General features: G+C 43.6%; 1 protein-coding gene across 1 annotated transcript in view; it reads right to left on the reverse strand.

Moving 5' to 3' along the window:
- USP6NL (USP6 N-terminal like) overlaps positions 1-19,195 on the reverse strand; it is a 927,917-nt gene that overhangs the window by 70,105 nt on the left and 838,617 nt on the right. Inside the window, exon 10 of the mRNA XM_086918996.1 lies at positions 402-496. Within this exon, the coding sequence (XP_086775122.1) occupies positions 402-496 (95 nt within the window). The remainder of the gene's footprint in view (positions 1-401; positions 497-19,195) is intronic.

A 19,195-nucleotide genomic window follows, 5' to 3' on the forward strand; every position in this document is an offset into this window, starting at 1 on the left:
GAATTGAACCCTGGTCCCGGGCCAGACCTCTGCATCACGGTCTGCCGCTTTAACCATTGAACCACGCGACCTACAGACATATTGAGTTTTATAAGCTTTAGGAAAGGTACCTGATTAAAGCACAACGGACCTCGAGTGTCCAAGATGGTATTGTCCTGACCAAGCCCCATTTCTCAAATCTCGTACCTAATAGGTAAGGGCAAGTTTGATACAGACATTGGGATAATAGCAAGTTAAATATCCTTTAATGAATGTGAGTAATCCATTTTGTCCATCTCCTGGAAATGAACAGCCTAGGAACAGTTACAGCCCAGTTGGACCCAAGTAGTGTGGTCAACAACGGGGCTAACCCTTCTACATGAATAATCCTCAATAAAACAAAAACTGAACAATTCACTCACCAAGTGCTGCTTAAGTTTATTCATAAATTTCTTCAATATCCTATCATGATGCTCTTGGAACCTCAAAAGTTTTGGGAAGCCAGGGACAAAAAATCCTGTGAGAAAACAAAATAGTATGGGTTGCAAAAGAGATAAACTGGAATCTAAAAGCATAAAATAAGAAAAACATTTTTCTATCAAATATTTAGACTTTAAGCTTTGGCATTCTGAACCGAAACGGTTACATACATGCTATGAAAAATAAACACAATACAAAATACTTGCACCAAATAAAATAATTCAACTTTTGTTTTTTGCAACCAGGCTAACTCAGTAGCCGAATACAGTTATTCCAGATTAAACTGCTTGTGTGTGCTCATGGACGTTGCTTCAAGGTGGGGCGGGGACATTGTTTGGAGTGTTATACCCCCCCTCCCCCCGATAAATGTATTTTCTGATAAATAGTTGTATACAGGTGCTTTCAGTCGGGTATCATGACCAGGGATGTTTACAGAGGCAAAAAACTGCAGAATCTCTCTCTCTCTCAAACTTCCTCCAAATGTTTGTTATTTTAGTAAATGTTTTATTTTCGCTCTTAATACTTCTACCAATCCGTATTCCTCTATCTTTCCAGTGTTCCTTGGGCCGCTCTCATGCACCCTGCTTCAGGTATAATGTACTGAAACATGATATGCCAGCCGGATTGTCGGAAAATCTGAAGCTCACACCCCATCAATCTTACTGACCAAGCTATGCCCCAAGGTGGGTTTACAGATGTCTTGTGACAACAAACTATTGTTAATAGATTAAGTAATATAAAAGATGAATGTAAGGATTGCAAAAAGAATATTTAACCAGTGGTGTAGCAAGGAGGGGGGGGGGGGGGAGGAGGGAGGAGTGGGGGGGGGGGGGGGAGTCTGCCCAGGGCAGCACACATTTTGGGGACAGTGGATCCTCCTCCCCCCCCCCCTTACCTGCGGTCGTCGCGAAACGGCAAACACAAGGACCGCCGGAGGCGGCAAAAGGTGTAGCTATGCCACGGTCTTTAAAAACACAAATATGAAGATGGATACGCGTAAGGCCAAATCAGTCCAGAAAGTGGAATTTTAACATCAAACACACTTCATGTTTGGAACGCACACTCCAGACAATTTATGGGAGGAAAATTAAAACACAACCATTACCTGAAAACTAGAAAATATTACAAACCACCAGCAGATAAGTGGGGCGCAGAGCCGAAAGCACTAATAGAATTGGCAATCAGGCCATGAATACAAACATCTACAAAGCTGGCTTGGCATCCAGTGAAGCTCCAGTGCTTTGGATACACCAGTAAATGGATGAAGAATGCAGTACACCCTGTAAACACTGTCAGGGACATAGGCACTCAGCATCCAATCAAAGATCAATGAAATCATAAAGATGATAAAGGAACGGCCCAAGCACCAAAAACAGAAAGGGTATCATGAGTGCTGACGAGCCTCTATCTGCATTGCCACACTCCTAAGACTCTGCCAGACGGAGAACATCAATGTTTGTGAAGCAATTAAGTGTGAGGACAATGAAAGAGCAGTAGAGCGATGGTGTAGGTTTCACTCTCTGCGGTGTAGGGGGATGGTTGCTTATCACATCATTATATTATTATTTGTGTCACAAGAGGCAAGATTACCTAGAATGTCGGCCTCTGTCCTCTACCAATCACAGCATAGTACCTCACTAACAAACTTTAATGTCTTTCATGGGAGAGGAAAAAAAAAACATCAAGGTTTGCAGAGAGAATTTTATCATAACCATAACATGCAACTTTTACAATGTTTTCTAAAGCAATGAATTTAGGCCACATCCACATCTCCCTAATTGTAATAACTGTTAATTATGTGCAGTTCACTAATGACTCCTATGTTCTTGCAAGAACTTCTTACGATGCGTGTTGCCATGCTGCCTTGCTCTACAATAGGTCACTAAGAGACCAAGCACAGTAGAGGGTTACTAAGTACACTCACCCAGCAACAGATTTCTATGAACTTGCACTCAGATAAGGCCTGCCATGCTCTCCTTGCCAAGCCACCCCCATAACCAAACAAAACAATATAACTACATCGTTCTCATGAGCAAGGAGAAAACCATCAACACCCCTGCAAGCCGTGCCTATTTCAAGTACATTTTCCAACGAATAGGCCGGAAATCAAGCATCTCAGCTATACCAAGATATGTAGGAAAAACTGCATATAGTTCAGCAGATCTGAGAATAAAAGATGGCAGGTAGGATTCTCACTAACGAACCATAATGTTTGGTGACTTGATATTAATTGTTCTAATTCAGTTTGTCTTTGCTACTGTCTGTTACAATCATGGATATATATATATTCGCCAGCAGGTGGTTAAGACCTAGTTTCCATCGGAAAAGCATTTTTCGACTGGTCTATATCATTGGCGTTTTTCATGCCCCTGGGACGACCTACTCCCCAGGGCAATTTAATTTGTAATAGAGGGGCCTAAAGGACCACATCCCCCAGGAACCACCACCTCCCCTGGACTTGATTATTATTCAATTAGGAGGGCTGTCGGACCTCCCAGACCATAGGTACTGCCACCTCCCCAGGGACACATTACAAAAATAAACTGGGGGGGTGGGGGGGGTCTCATAGACCCTAACAGGGAACCACCACCTCCCAGGACTATTTTATTTGTAAAGGGGGCCCCAGGGATCACCCCCAGGCCCAGGGGACTTCCACCACCTCACCGAGCCAACTTTTTTAAAACAAATGGGAGTGGGTGCCCGTTCTTATCGCTGGGGACCGCCACCTCTCTGGGCAGGCTCGTCAGCAAGAAAAGAGGGGGGGCACGTGGCCTACCTACTTGTGTCATAGATAATCTCTGGGGTCGTACTCGCCCCAAGGCCGGCTCCTGCTAGGTCCCGGGGTGCTTACCCCCGGGACATAGCAGTTTGTTGTGGCCTAGCAGAACCTTTACTGCTCCAGCCAAGCCACAGCGAAAGCTCTGTTTCCAACAAGCAGGAGCGGCGAAATGCTCTCGCTTGCTGGAAGCGGAGCAGAGTTGTTTCAGACACAGGTAGCTACATGTTTAGAAGCTCCCTATGTCTGACTTCAATGCCATCTGTAGCAGGAGGTAGGGAGCCAGCAGGGACCCCAGGGGCATTCAGGTTCCCCTCGCAGTCCCTGTGGAGACTGAATGCCCTGGGTGCACCCAGGAGATTTGGCCGGGCCCAGGGGATGAGGTCCCTGAGGCCAAAATAGGACCTTAGAGGGGCCCACATGGCCCTTCTCCACCATTTGAAAAAGCCCATTCACACGCTGATACAGTCACGTACTCACTTAGATCATACATTAGTGATGGTATTACTCAATAGTACAACTAGTATACTAATGTAACTTTCGTAGGAGGTCTATCTATCCTACCAAATCATGGCGGGTTTCCATCATGCCCACCTACCACATCATTGGCAATATACAGAGTTCCCCTAATAGCACCCTTGGGAAAACTGAAAGTTGTGGTCTAAAGTGTTGAATATCACAAACCAACAGTTTATAACCTGGAGGGCATGGCTCCTGTTCCGGGCAATGGGACCGTCTAGAAAATTAAATATTACCAGATTAAGTTTGTACATAAAACCAAGTATTTCCTTTTTTGTGTAATTGTTTGACGTCATCATTTTTCTGTGTGTGTATGGTTGTGAGCTTCAAATCGCAGAAATTGCTTAGGCCTTAGCTCCCTGGCTTCCACTAGCTATTCAGTGGAGATCCACAGAAATCAAAGGGTCAAGAAATACTGTTATAGACTGATCAAATAGTGATGTGCACAACATTTAGCTTGGAACCGATTGCTATAACAAAATCACTATTTGGCAGACGGATAGGAACGAGGTTTGGAGCAATGAGAGCAAAAATGAAACAGGATCAGTTGAAATGTTATGGTAAAGAGCGAGTAATGTCAGATTAGGGGGCACACTGGGAATGACTGGTGATGCAGTCTAAGTTCTCTAGTGCTGGAACCAAAAGTCATCAGGTCAATGCCATTCTGGTCAACAGCATTGTTTATCACAAAAGCAAGACCTACCCGATGCTGCAAGGATGGCGGTCTGCAGCTGTGGGTTTAAACCCACTTATTAAATATCTATATTTAGATGTTGAAAGCTAGACCGGTATGACGCTCCCTAATGGGCAAGGTCCTCCTCAGTGACAGGGAAATGTCACATATTCACTTGGTACTTCCCAATAACATCAAAAATGCCAAACCACACAAACAGATGCAGTCACTGGTGTTTACTGCCTATTTGGCTGGCTGTGTACATGGCTAATGCCTTCCGGCCATCTTGGGCCTGGTTCACATATGCTGTACATGTTTGCTCCCTAATAAAAACTGAAAGGTTCCAGTTGGATGCGTAATAATTGGAAGCGGACTTGTACTTTTTGTGTGAGTTTATAATTTCTAACAAATCCTCCCTCCCCCCAATTGTTTAAGCTCAGTCCATATTTTCAAGGTCAACGCAAGAAGCTGTTGATGAGATCAAACCATTAGTCTCTCTCTGTGAAGCTCATGGAGAGAAAGTATTTCTATATTTGCAACAGCTGCAGGTCAGCAAAGGCAATCACTAAGACCATGCGGCACATTCTGAGAGCAGAGGCAAACAAGAGGTCACTGCAAGATAGTGTAGGGATGCTGCTGAATTATACATAACTAAGTAGCGGCTCAGCTTTACGTCTCCCAGACCACATCATTCAGGGGAAGACAGTGAAGTAGTTGCTTCTTGGTAAGTCTGTGTGCTAGGTTGCTACAGGCCTGTTCTCAAGGCCAAGGAGAAGGCAATTTCTCTAAGAGTTGCAGGAAAAATCACTTTCAATAATCCAAACAATAGACAACATAGGTGTGGGTGGTCTTTTTAAGCAGCATTCAAACTGAAACAGTGTTATCCTGCTTTACCATTGCAGCACCTACCAGAGGGCTCCCGGTGATTTCCTTGGAAACTACATAGAGTTTTTTCCCCTCAGAGTTAAAAATTTTGTATCTTCTGTATGCGAATAATCAGGAATTTTCTGGTAGTTGAGTGTGCAATCAAGTCCAACATTAACAGTCACAATCTAAGTGAGGCAAAGCTAATTGATCAATATCAACTTTCTAGTGGTAAAGTGGCTGCTGGCTGACATTGGCATTTCGTCCAATCCCCCAATCTCTAGAATGCCAATAAGTTATGAGATACTAAAAAGTTTCTTATTATCATGGCAATGAGAGAGAGCATTAGGAGGTGCACAATCATATATATATATATATATATATATATATATATATACACACACACACACACACACACAAAGAGAACATGGAACCACCGGGACAGCAGGTATCTAGAGGAAAGGCGGGCTGCCATGGTCTGTAGGGTGGCTCCAAATGGGTGGAAGGGATATTTTGGAGAATTAAAAAGAGGAAAGGAACCAAAGGTGAAATACCAGGATAGCAGTCGGGGCAGAGAAAAGGAGGGTCTGCAAACAGTAATATTTTTTTACCTGTAAGGAAAATGCTGGAAACACTTTGGCTTCATTGTGAGGGGAAAAGGTTAAGTTTTGTAGGGAATGAAGAAACTGAAAGGAATGGGAGGGAGGAGAAGAGGTGGGGTTAATTACTATTAAATCCAGGGAGGGAAAAATCAGTCAGGTGAGGATGAGGAATGGGAACAGCACCAATCCTTACATGCTTCAGGTGAAGGAAATCTGTGACCACTTTGAGGAAAAGAGAGGCCAAGAGTGACACCTGGGGCTAACTAAACTGTTAAAAGAGGGGTCAGACACTAAAGTGGGTAATGTGAACCCTTAGTACTGTTGATACAATTCGTAAGGACTAACATAGCATTTGCAAGAGAGACCTCTATGTTCTATACATAGTTATTATTAGTGAATACCTTTACGTTGGGTGTCTCCCAGAAGAGATGCAGATAAATGCTTACTTGTCATACTGAAGAAAATCACATTCAACTGAAAAAAAATACTTTGTGTCCTGGGTGATCCCTTACAGGAACTCATATTCAATGACATAAGGAAGGCCCCAGGTCAGGTGAACATGTTGGGACTTTTGAGGCCATAAGACAAGCGTATAACTTCTGTTTGCCACAAAGGGCAAGAACCAATTTAGCGCTGCTCTAACATGCAGAAATGGAGGAAACACTATATACTACTACATCACAGCATTTAGTAGCCGATGAGGAGTAAAGCTTTGCCTCCTGAGGTGTAGAGTTTAAACCATCATTACAACATCTGTAGACATAAAACGGAAAGAGTGCAGCCAAACAGAGCCTTATAACTGAAGAACCCCCACACTAGCCATTACTAACAGTATATATTAGTACACAAGGCACTGCAATGCTTGAGGGCATTAAGGTCTTGAATAAAAAACACTCGGGTGAAAGGCAGGATGAGGATAGCAATGCAATCATGAACACTTGCTAGTGATTATATGAGAAATAGCACAACATTAACAGCTCAACAGGATCAGACACACAGAAGATCACACCCTTTGGAGACATGTTACCAGCAGCAGAGTAGGTGATGAAGGGACGGGTTATAAGGAAAGGTGAGATGCAGTCGTCAAGAACGAGTAACTGAGGAAAAGCTATCAGTATTCAAGGCGTACACACTATTAATCATCCACAAAGCATTTATTATGGAATACCTATGATGAGAAGTGCAATGGCAAAATCCAAATTTAAAGAAAACGTATAACAAGTGTAATCTGAATTTAAAAACGGTGGCATGAAAAATAATGAAGACAAAAATGGCGTTGTTGTAAACTAGACATGGCCTTCTCTTTCCAGACCAAACAATAGTAAGATAAAAATTCCCGATAGTCGCCATGATTTCTCGGGCAAAGGAATCCGCAAGCCTGAAGAAGTACAGGGAACAGAGATATTTATACGAAAGGGTATTCTGTGAAGGCGATAATGTGAAAAACAAGTACTAAGTAAACTCAAATCTCTAGTGGATAGATTACCTTTGATGCACCTCACTCTGGAATTCACTTACTGAAGCTTGGGTTATAGGTGAGTAAAAGCTGATGATTGAATTAATGATCAGGATTTTTTTTAGTTTTGGTACCACTTATATTGCCCAAATTGACATTGCTCCATTAACTAACTCGAAAGTATATAATCATCGAATCTGCCATATTAGGATACGAACATGAGAACTTTGTTAACCACCCACATGAAGGGAATTTTAAGGCTTAAGAGCAAGGACCCCTTTAAAATGTATTTGAGGTAAGCGCCAATATTTTTTTATATAGTTTATATTCTTGTTTTCTGGTTTCCCTAATTTCACACATACATTACAATATCTAACTAGTAACCTCTCACTTCAAAAATAATTAAAACCATGTTTTTGTACTTGCAATACAACATTTTACAGCTGCCATTAGCACTAATTCAATTTCTCTCTTTCTTCCTGAGATTACATTAGAAAAGAACATTTCAGGTGCTGTTTTTTCCTGTACACAGGGAACAAATTAGAATGCCACGCGTTCACCCTGTGTTCAATTAGGCCACATGCTACCTCAGGCTTTGTGCAAATGTGTTTTGGCGCCAGAACCTTTCAAACAATTATAACACATTCAGGGAACCAAGTTTAACAAACATTTTCATTGCAGGGAACTTGGACAGAGAACGTGCATTCCAGGCACGGTAAGACTTTTAGCCTCTTACCTCACAGTCGGTACCTGTCTTTCTGACTTCTAAAGTGAGTTTTTAAACACACTGGTGACAGCCTAGCAATTAGGCTTGGAGCTACTGAAGGCTTTTGAGAACACAGCTGAAATGTGCAGCCCTGCTCTAAAAGAGCAGAGTTAACCCATTCAAGGGAACGGTTGTACTCTACACTGCAGCTATCTGAGGTATATGTATAAGTATCTCACATTATAGCAATGGCATTAGGAAGTGACACACATGTATGCATGCACTCATCAGAAAAAAATAAAGGTATCCATCCCCTTTGAACTACATCTGACATATTAGTATTATTATTTTGAAGTTTATAAAGCGCACGGCTACCCCCAAAGGGGGTGTCCCGGCGCTGCAGACAACCAATACCAGAGAGATTCAGCGGGAGCTAGAAAAGAACCAGGTCTTGAGTTTCCTCCGATACAATGATTCAGTAGGAAGAAATCTGAGATCCAGCGGAAGAATATTCCAAAGTTTGGATGTGGCCACCGCAAAGGCATGGCCCCCCGTTCGTGCAAGACGGAAACGTGGGGTGTACATCACGCGAAGATGGTTTGATCTAAGGTCGCGTACTGATTGAGTGACTAAGTCTGTGCCTCAGGTATGCAGGGCCTCGACCATTGAGAGCCCTAAAGGCGATGACTAAAGACTTGAATTGTATACGTTGACTCACTGGCAGCCAATGCAGGGTGGCCAGGGATGGTGTAATGGAGTGGCGATATGGAATGTTACAGATCAGCCTGGCCGCGGCATTCTGCACTATCTGTAAGCGCTTGATGAGATAAGCCGGGGCTCCCACATACAGACTTGTCTGCATAGTCCAAGTGGGACGTGATCAAGGCGTGGACCACCATCCTTCGTGAATCAAGGGGGAGAAAGGGAACGATCTTCTTAATCATGCGGAGCTTTCCGAAGCAAGATGCCGAGACTTAGTTAATTTGTGTTTTACAGGACAGCGCACTATCAAATAGGAAGCCTAAATTACGGGCAGATTGTACTGGGGCAGGGGGGGATTCAGTTCTGTAGGCCACCATATGTTGGCTGGTATGGGAGCTTTTTGATTGAAGAATAAGACCTCCGTCTTATCTGTATTCAGTTTGAGGTTATTGGTGGTCATCCAGGATGCGATGTCAACCAGGCAATGACGGAAATTAGCCATGTAGTCATCAGAGAGATCTCTAAAAGCAAACATGAGCTGAGTATCGTCAGCATAAGAGATCACTGACACCTGTACCACTTGTCCATTATCTTATAAAAAAACCCTAGGAAAATGATCCTCGGTCGAACCAAAGTAACCAGAATACCACAGTAAGACAGCTTGCAAGTCTGAGAGAGTACTAAAAGAGGGTCCTTTAAGCTATTCACTTTTGGGAAGAACCAGAATCCCATTCACTATGTCTTCCCACTCCACTCATAAAAATAAGGGCTGCGGATTTGACATCAGGCTTTCTTAAGGAAGACCCACAGTAGATTTTTCATTTGTACGCATAACGCTGGCTCATTTTATTTGATGTTATGTTAATACAGATTTTTATAGCACTGCATTGCCATCAGTAAGGCCTCACAGTGAAATGGATCACACACTAGCTATCCAAAATCTAGGTTCAATCTCTACTATAAATAGGATGATCACTATAGATCAAGTGTGTATTTAGGTAAGCCCGAGGATAAAAGAAGCTCTGTCATCATGAAAAGGGTTATTTTTAGGACTTTGCGATCTACCTATTTAGATCCCCGGAAATATCCATAAGTATCAAGACAGTTACTGTGAAATCTAGTGATCTAGCACAACAACGAGGAATGGGGTCCCTTGTTGAGTGGGAGAGAGAGGAGATGGTGCAGCAACTTTGAAGTGATGGTGGAAGTTTTTTGACAACAGCTGTAGTTCAGAATGTGCGCAATTTCACAGTGAACGCGGGTGCTTAGAGAGTAAGTCTGGCTGTGAAGGAAACAACAACGTACAACCTACATTTCAGCCACAATTACTGAAATGAAAAAATGTTACCTGTTAAGCAAAAGAACCTCATGTACAGTTTTCACTGCCAGCTTGAGTTTGCTTTCTCTGAAGAAACAACTGGCAGATGCCTTTCCTATTTGCGCACGGTATTATAAATGTACATCTCTGTTACAAACTTAGAGAAGAGGAAGCATTTCTAAAACTTTCAGAGGTGAGAGGTTATTTGGCAGAAAGACACAATTAGGGCAAAGATAGGGCTACTTCTATGTCAGAGGGTTTTCTGGAGTGTGAAAGGTAATTATTTTTCTCACTATGAGATTAGATAATCGGGAGATGTTATGACACAGTCTCATGTTCACATTGAGTTTCATAATTCTTCTAACACAGTTTAAGGAGCCAGCTAGTAGAATTCAGACACTGCTCGAAATTAAATGCTCTCACTACATTTGGAATCTTGGGTACAAAAGAAATTCCTTCCTGAAGGGACTTTGAAACAGGTGTCATAGTTGCTCGTCACATTGGGGTGAATTAAACTTTGGTTAAATGAGCTGAAAGCTGACACAAATGCGATTTCAAACTGGAACATAATTCACCAAAGAAAGACAAAGACAAAAACATTGTACATTGCTATCTCAAACTGGAACATAATACTTTATAAAGGAAAGACCAAAACAATGTACCACCACACAGGTTTCTTAGAGGATGGTCGCCGTTCTAAGATGATAAAATATTTAGAAAACATGTAAATAGACAGTTTTACAGGTTTTACTGAACTAAAATAAACATTTGGTTCTGAAAATATTTGTAAACTACCCACTAAAACATACCATGATTTTATTCCCTCACAACTATACACATCCAGTGTTTTTATAAGGCTTTGCTGGGTATAAGCAAACAAACCACATACCACTATGCTGGCTAGCTTGATTTTGCTGAAGGGGCTTCAGATGGGAAGCATTCACAACTCAATTTTTAAAAAGTAAGTTCAGTCACATCTTTCGAGATTTGAATTCCAAGCAGAAAAGAAAACGTTATAACTCTATAACTAAGACCTTTGCTACATAAGACTCTTATTAGCAAGCTCAGAACCATGAGGCTGTGGAACCCGGTATGTTTAAAAAAATCGTGTTTCAGCATCTTTTATACTTCATTTGGATTAGGTGCGTGTAGGTTTGTGGTCCGATGAGACTGAAAAGTTTCCACGATACTTTTGTTGTTACACCATCTTAGATAACATTTAGTAGCATAAAGGGAAATAAAATCCCATGATACACTACGCAGAAAGTGAAAACTCTGTGTAATCGAACAGACCAAGTTTAATAAAATACAACTGGTACATATCGGACTGCCGGAGATACTGAGGGCTGGAAAGGATGTACCCAAATGCAACATAGGGCAAACGCCTGATGCCTTAGAATACTGTAAAGAGATCTGTAGAGATTCCCTTTGATGAGTCAACACCGTCCAGATTAAACGTCTGAACTAGCTCTAGTGATATCGAGAAACTTTCAAATTACTTCCTTGAACAGTTTCCAGACGCTTGCTTAAGAAGCTACCTATTTCCTTCCAGCAAACATTCCACTGTTAATTCATTTTGATTTTGGTTTCCTCCTCTCACAATAATCACTGAGGACGGTTATCTCAGTTTCTTCACATAATACGTGAATGAAATATTTGTGTTATACATCTTACTTCTCCATCAACAGAGGAGTTCTTACCCAAGCTGGCTCAATACAAATAAAATACCAAAAATAACATCAGCGAAGGAATTCAGATAATCAACACAAATACCCTTCTGTAAGACTTCACTGAATAGACTGTATGCTGTAGAGCAGAAATACAGGAAACATTAAGTGCACAACTGAATAGCATTGACTACCACTGAAAATTAATGGACATGTCTTGGACAAGACTGCATGAGTGCCTTATGGTATACGAAATATGTATGTTGAGCACCACTATAGAATGCAGGATATAGCTCAATGAGTATGAAAGATTTGCAAGATCAGGACCACTGTGTGTGTTTAAATGTGGTTTTGAGTTTTACTGCTGTTGTGTAGTCGAGATAACATCTGAGGCCCCTTCTCGAATCAAGGTCAAGGTCCACTCCGCGAGAACCAAGCAACGTTGACATTCTTGGATATGAGGATTAGGGAAGGTGGTGAGTGACTTTAAAGATTATACAATAAAAAACAATCATCAGGGCATGTATGAGCTGGACTTTATTTAGGTACTCATACATTATGTCCATATCCATGGCTGCATCAGAATTGGTAAAAACTGTGCAGTAGGATCATTGCTATGGAGCAACACATTTGAACACCTGTTAGCACATTAGAATCCATAGGATCAAAGTCGGAGGCGGAAGTAGGGCAACAAACTGCTAAGTCAAATGGGAGGCTGGCGGGGAAGCAGTTTAAGTAAATCTATCATGAAAGTGATTTCATAATGTGCTAAAAATTCCACTAGATCCTGTTACGAGAAGCGTGGGGCTGAGCTGATGGACCATGGGTATTAGGAAAATTTAACTTCTGCTGGCTGTAACCCCAGGAAAGTTAATGTGATGCATAAAATGTGCAGGTGGCAAGAACATGAAGAGTTTAATATTTTGCTCACTATAAATCATTCAAGAAAACAAGCATTGAAAATGCAATAGGTCTCGCCTTTTATTAAGTTAAAGCCATTTGCTTTGCTAATGGTATTGTATAGCAAATCAAATGGCTTTACCTTAATAAAAGGCAAGACCTATTGCATTTTTAATGCTTTTATTTTTATAGCGCTAACCTCTACCGGAGTTATGAAAGCGCCGCAATGGGCGATCATGCTGGTACCTGATTCACTTTCACTCATGTCATGCCATCAGAGAGTGAGTAGTAGAGAGTAGAGTGAGTAGTGATTAATAGAGAGTGAGTAGTACAGAGTAGTAGAGAGTAAGTAGTAGAGAGTGAGTAGTAGAGAGTGAGTAGTAGAGAGTGATATAGAGTGAGTAGTAGAGAGCAGAGTAGTAGAGAGTGTAGTAGAGTGTGTAGTATAGAGTGTGTAGTAGAGTGAGTAGTAGAGTGAATAGTAAATAGTAGAGAGTGAGTAGTAGTGAGTAGCAGAGTGAGTAGTAGTGAGTAGCAGAGTGAGTAGTAGAGAGTAGTAGAACGTGTGAGTAGTAGAGTGTGTAGTAGAGTGAGTAGTAGAGAGTGAGTAGTAGAGAGTGAGTAGTAGAGAGTGAGTAGTAGAGAGTGAGTAGTAGAGAGTGAGTAGAGTAGTAGAGAGTGAGTAGTAGAGCGAGTAGTAGTGAGTAGTAGTGAGTAGCAGAAAGTGAGCAGTAGAGAATGAGTAGTAGAGAGAGAGTAGTAGAAAGGGTGAGTAGTAGAGTGTGTAGTAGAGTTTTGCCCAAAGAAGTTTTGGCCTTTCACCTCAACCAGTCTGTTGAGTTATGTATGTTTTTCCTCAACCAGACTCAGTAGCAAGCTCTTCACACACTGGATGTAAAAATAGCGCTACTTTATTATATTAAAAGAACCAAATCTTTTAGGAAGACTAAACAACTCTGTGCTGCCTTTTCTCCACCACATAAAGACAACCACATTTCAGAATCAGGCATTGCATGTTGGATAGTTAAGTGCATCCAAATATGCTACCTAAAGGCTAAACATACCTTAACCACTTGGATGCTAGGCGTTTTCCCGCTGTGTGCTGGAAAATGCCATTTTAGTGGCACCATGACGAGCTCAGCTCGTCATCAGCACACGACCCCCGTGGGTGATGACGAGCTGAGCTCGTCATCAGCATCGAAGGGGTTAACAATTCCCCCTAGAGTGCATTCTACACGCAAACTAGGGGCCTCTATGGCATTCTTAGGGAATATACCCTTAGATGACATCTGCAAAGCTGCAACATTGACCACACCACACACATTTACAAAACATGGATTCCCAGAATACAAAAGTGCATTTAATCTAGCGCCTGGGTACCCTATCGAGTGTTTTGCTGAGCTATATAAATCTCGATTGATTGACTGATTGATTCACGCGTCGAAGAAACTGCTGAAAATCACGACTGAAAATAAATTTTAACTTCTGTGAAGAGCAGAACACTTGAAGCTAGAATGGCCCAGTGCAGGGTGCGGCCCCTTCCTCTCTAGGAGCCCCCGGGGCTTCTGTGCGTGAGGTTCAGCAGTATCTCGTGGTCTGCCTTCCATGAGACTCCCGTGGGTGTTGCGTTACTCTGTGCGGCAATGAGTGGCATAGATACATTAACATACAGCAGAAGCATTAACCGGCTGAGCTATCTTGATATCAAATCCAGTGACATACATTCCCCACACATATCGCTAGCAGAAGCTTTACACCCCAGAAGGGATTGCATCTACTTACCTGCATTTGACCCCGTGGCCCACAGTTTCCGCACAGGTGCATTCACCCACTGCACTATCTTTGCAGTTTGTGGAACTCTGCTTTTAACTCCCCCAGGAAGGAGTCAAGAGGAGCGAAGACGGAAGAGGGCCCGATAAAGACGGGCGCATTCCGGAGCGGATACCAATAGCGCAGCAGAAGAACTCACTCAGGCCACTATGGTGTGAGTGTGAATCAGGGGCACAAGAGATAGTGAAACACAGACCACGTGAGGACAAGTAGGGACTGAGTGAGAAGCACCAGCACAAAAGTTCCATGAGACGGGAGTGTGAAGTACGGGCTACAAGAGGACGAGTAGAGACGGAGTGTGCACACATCATTAAGCGCGTACCTTCAATGCATTTCCGGTATAGTGGACAAACCTTTTTAATCAATGTCGCCGCATTGCAGGGCGCACGAAAGACATGTCTGTTGCCTCGTTCAGGGAGGTAAACCTGGGTAGAGAGTTCTGGTGCCTTTAATGCCATGGGGCGCAGCTGAACAACAAGCATGTAATCCAAGAAATTGTGTGCTGCAGGCAAACACAGCGCCAACACAGCCCGCGCAGAGCGGACCTTCCTGCCCCGCGGAGTCAGTTCCAAGGTGAACGGCAATAAAAATCTCAGCCAGTTGTGAGATGCACAGACAACTGCGCGGCATGGACCAGGCTACAAAGGGAAGTACTGATTCACTCAGCTGAGACTGAAAGCGTGAAGGTTCCACAGCTTTTTAGGACTCAAGCGTTTTAACTTAATAATAATTGTAAAGAAAGGCCACCACAGGCTGATGAACGCCACGTAAACATTAAAGAACGCATCAAGTTGTGTGTGGGCTCAGAGTCTCATATATTCAAACCTCTATGTGTTCATGATATGCATTAGCACTACAATGAAAGGGAAACATCTAAATCCCTACACCCTGACCCAAGGATGAGCGGAAAGAAGGAAAACTACGAGAGAGAAAGAGTATACACACAGGAAGGTAAAAGCAGAATAAAGAGCACAAGTAAGGAAATACCAGTAGTAGGTGGAGAAAGGAGGGAAAAATCAGATGGCCAAGAGGGAAAAAAGTTGTGAAAAAAAATATATTGAGAAAGGTGGCTAATCTGTTCCCGCTCTCCCTTCCCCGATTCCGGCATTCTGATAAAAATCTCCTCTTGCTGTAATTAGGGCTCTGAGCCGCCAGTACACGCTCCGCGCTTTCATTTTCGAGAACAGACATTTACCCAGGTCTCGGGCTGGCCTGTGCTTTCCTGCCCAGGTCCGTCCTGGATAAGGTTACCCCGGTCTGCAGCGGAGCTCACACTGCCCAGACTGTTCCAAGCGGGGCCCACTGGGCTCTGTGGCCCGAACACTCACGGACAAGTTTCCAAGCAGATGGAAGGAGACAATAGCGCCATCTGAACACAGGCACTCCGAAGAACACGCTTCATCGGAAAGGACTGGGGACGCCTTCCTTAAAACGTTTCAGAAAGTTAGAAAAGAGTTTTGCAATAGTCTGTAAAACAAGTGCTCACCACAGACTTTTCGCTTTGTCTGCCGTCCCACTTGGACGGCCTTGGCCTGACTTCCTTCAGCTACAAAAGGTTTATTATCTGTATGGGGCCATCTGTTTCACCCCCATAAAGATAAAGCTTTTGCAGCAGAAGGAGGTCAGGGAAGTCTGTCCAAGTGGCACGGACGAAAACAGAAAAGAGTATGTCATCAACGCCTCTTTCTCAATGGCTGGCCACCGTTTACCATGAACTGTGATGCCGGCCAATGGGGAAAAGGGGCGGGGCTTAAAGCTCGCTAGTGAAATCTCCCCAATAACACTAAATCTCGCCAGCGAGACTGCGCATGTGCGCCGTCTTACGCTAGGCTTCGACCTTAAATACAGCTACCTGGAAGAGAAGACACAGAGGAGAAGTGTGGCTCAGGGGTTAGAGGCGGCAGAACCGGAAGCTGAGATCGGCCCTGGACCAGGGTTCAATTCCCCGCCCCGACGGGGGTTGGGCTCAATAATTCCACGGACTCGATAATTCTCACTCCGGTGCCTACTCGACTCACGGGTTCACACTCTGCGACTCTGGGCAATAGCTTGCTTAATCTCCACAACGGCCCCTCGCGGCGGGATGCCTGGCTTTCACCTTGTGGATACCCTGCCGGGGTATCTCACAGGGGAATACCAGGACGGGTTCCCTAAGCAAGTGCATAGATGCCTGCGATGTGGGCGATTTGCGCTATATAAATACATGTACATTTATGTACATTTACAAACTGCCACTTCAGACAGAGCATGTTGTGCCCCCAGACATGTAAAGCCAGGCTCCCTACACTATGACAATAAAAAGAAAGCACTAAAGTGGCACCTACTCATTAGCTACGGCTATTAGGGATCAAGATTTCTGTGATGGCATTGAGTGCAGGATCAATCAATCAAGGGACCATGAACACTGAACCCTGTAGGAGGTTGTGAGGCATCTTTGAGTAACTTTGCGTTCGATTCTTGTCTGTAGGGGACTCTGGTGCTTCATAGTACCACAGCAACATAGCCACTTCTCTTATCTGGCTTACTCTCCGTTTGAGAAATGTTTATCCTATCCTAGACTTCTTATAAACTGGGGCCTCCCCTCTTTACCATGCAAGCTGGTATGAGGTTCCAGTACTGTTAACACAGAAGCACAGACCTTCAGTGCAGGATGAACACATTCTACTGCATGAAGATAAAGAATAAAGGATGGTTCTGCCTGGGCTAACAAAGACCTTAGATAACCGATTTAGGCTCTACAAGCATTGAGGACAAGATTCATTTCCCACTGAAACATTCTTGGTATTAGGCCTAGAATGGATCTAAAGGAACTTCCTTGTGCTGGGCTGATCCTTACACTTTGAGATCACACTACACAGAGATGCCACTAGCACTTATAATTCTTAAGATTCCAGAGACTTCTCTGATTTGATATACCAATCTAAGAAGAAGACAGCAAGCAGTCCATGAAAAGAAGTATTTACTACCACTTTGCATTTAAAAAATGGAATCTCCGAGTTTCTAAGGATGTGAATTTCTAATATGTGCGCCTGGGAAGCTCATGGCTCAGCGCAGAGTACATTCAAAGTTAAAATTTGCTTCAGAAAAGTAGGATTTGAATCCTATGTTGTGTAGTACTCAAGAGAGCCCATGAAAAAAGTAAGATAACAGAAGAAAAATACTTCCTAGCTTCCTAGCTGCATCATTCTCCATGAGTGCAGAAAATAACTGATGGAGGGTGAGCCAGAATATGCTAGGAGGGATGAAATGGAGCACAAAACTTCCACATAAGAACATTTATGGTTTTATTTTTGCTAGCCGTTGTACCATGTCAACTTGTATGGTTATCTACAAGTATAAATGATTGGAGAAATGGCATGTAAGAGTACCTTTTGGGGACAAACTGCTACAACACGCCAAAATTCTGTGTTCATCTGTGGTTCCGATGTGTCTCTCACCCAACACATTTTGAAGCATTGTTAAGAGAGTAGCATCCTTTGAGAATGTTTCCCAAGTATGTCAAAGAACATTCCAAGGAGCAGTTGTTTAAATATACCCTTGCTTTAATATCATGCCTTTCAATACTTCTGCTACTTTCACCCAGAAAGTTTAACAGGTTTACTATCAACAATTGAGGAGAATGCATGAAGTTAATGCATGAAGTTAAGCTTTGGTGTGCTTGCTGCTGCCTTTATAACCTGTAGCTTTTGAGTTAGAAATGATTTTTCTTTAAATAAAGAGAACTCCAAAGTGTAGAATGCTCCTTAGACCATCACCACACAGTGGGGCCCATTAGGATGGCGGACGGATGCATGACCGCTGGGCTGGAGGCGGCGGAAAATGCACCTCATCGTCCGCCAGCAGCGTGCCTTCCATAAGCCATATTAGGAAGGGGAACTGGGCACATTTACCGTCCACCGCGTAAAAACGTGAACCGCCGCGGGAACACACCAGACGCCACGGCGGACGGAGCCAATCCAGGCTCACCGCCGTGCGGAATGACGTATCGACCATCCGCAATATTACGATGTCGCAAACAAACCAGAACACCGCAGCGGAAACACCTCCATCTCAGACGGCGGAAGCACCACAACGGAGAGGGAAAGCACTGCCACGAGACCCACCGGACAGACCCGACCGCCATGAACCCATCCCTAAACGCCTTCCTGGCCCTGTTCCTAAGGTGTGTGTGTCGATGTGCAGGTTGTTGTGTGGCTATTGGTGTATGTGGTGCTGTGCTCTGCTGTGTGCCTCTTCCTCTCAGTTCTGCTGTGATGCAAAGTATTGTGGGGATGAGAGGGGCTCCTTTTATTTTCTTCTTTGTGGCTGTGTCCCAATGGTATCTTGCAGTCAGGTATGTTGTGGATGTGGATGTGGACCCTTCCCTGTCAGGTTTTCCACCATGGGGGTGTGCTTTTGATGTGGGTTATTGGGGGAGGGGTGTGTTCATGGTAGGTTTGGGTCCTGATTGCTGGATTGCATGGTACCTTGCTGCCGCCATTTTTTTTGCAGTCTGACCGCCGCAGTGGATTAGCTTTGGTCCTTCCGCTGATACTTACATTTGTCGATGTAATTTTCCGCTACGGTCGTGGAGGGTGATTCTTTACGTTGCCCTGGCGGTGTTATCCTAATCGTGCGGCCGGTCACTCCGCTGCACTGTCGCCGGTTGGGCCTGTTACCGCGGCCACTTTGTCATCGGCGGTCGGTTTCTCTATGGTTCCGTCTGTGGTCGGCGGTCTTTGGA

This window comes from Lissotriton vulgaris, chromosome 1_1, assembly GCF_964263255.1.
Source record: "Lissotriton vulgaris chromosome 1_1, aLisVul1.2, whole genome shotgun sequence".
NCBI classification, from domain to species: domain Eukaryota; kingdom Metazoa; phylum Chordata; class Amphibia; order Caudata; family Salamandridae; genus Lissotriton; species Lissotriton vulgaris.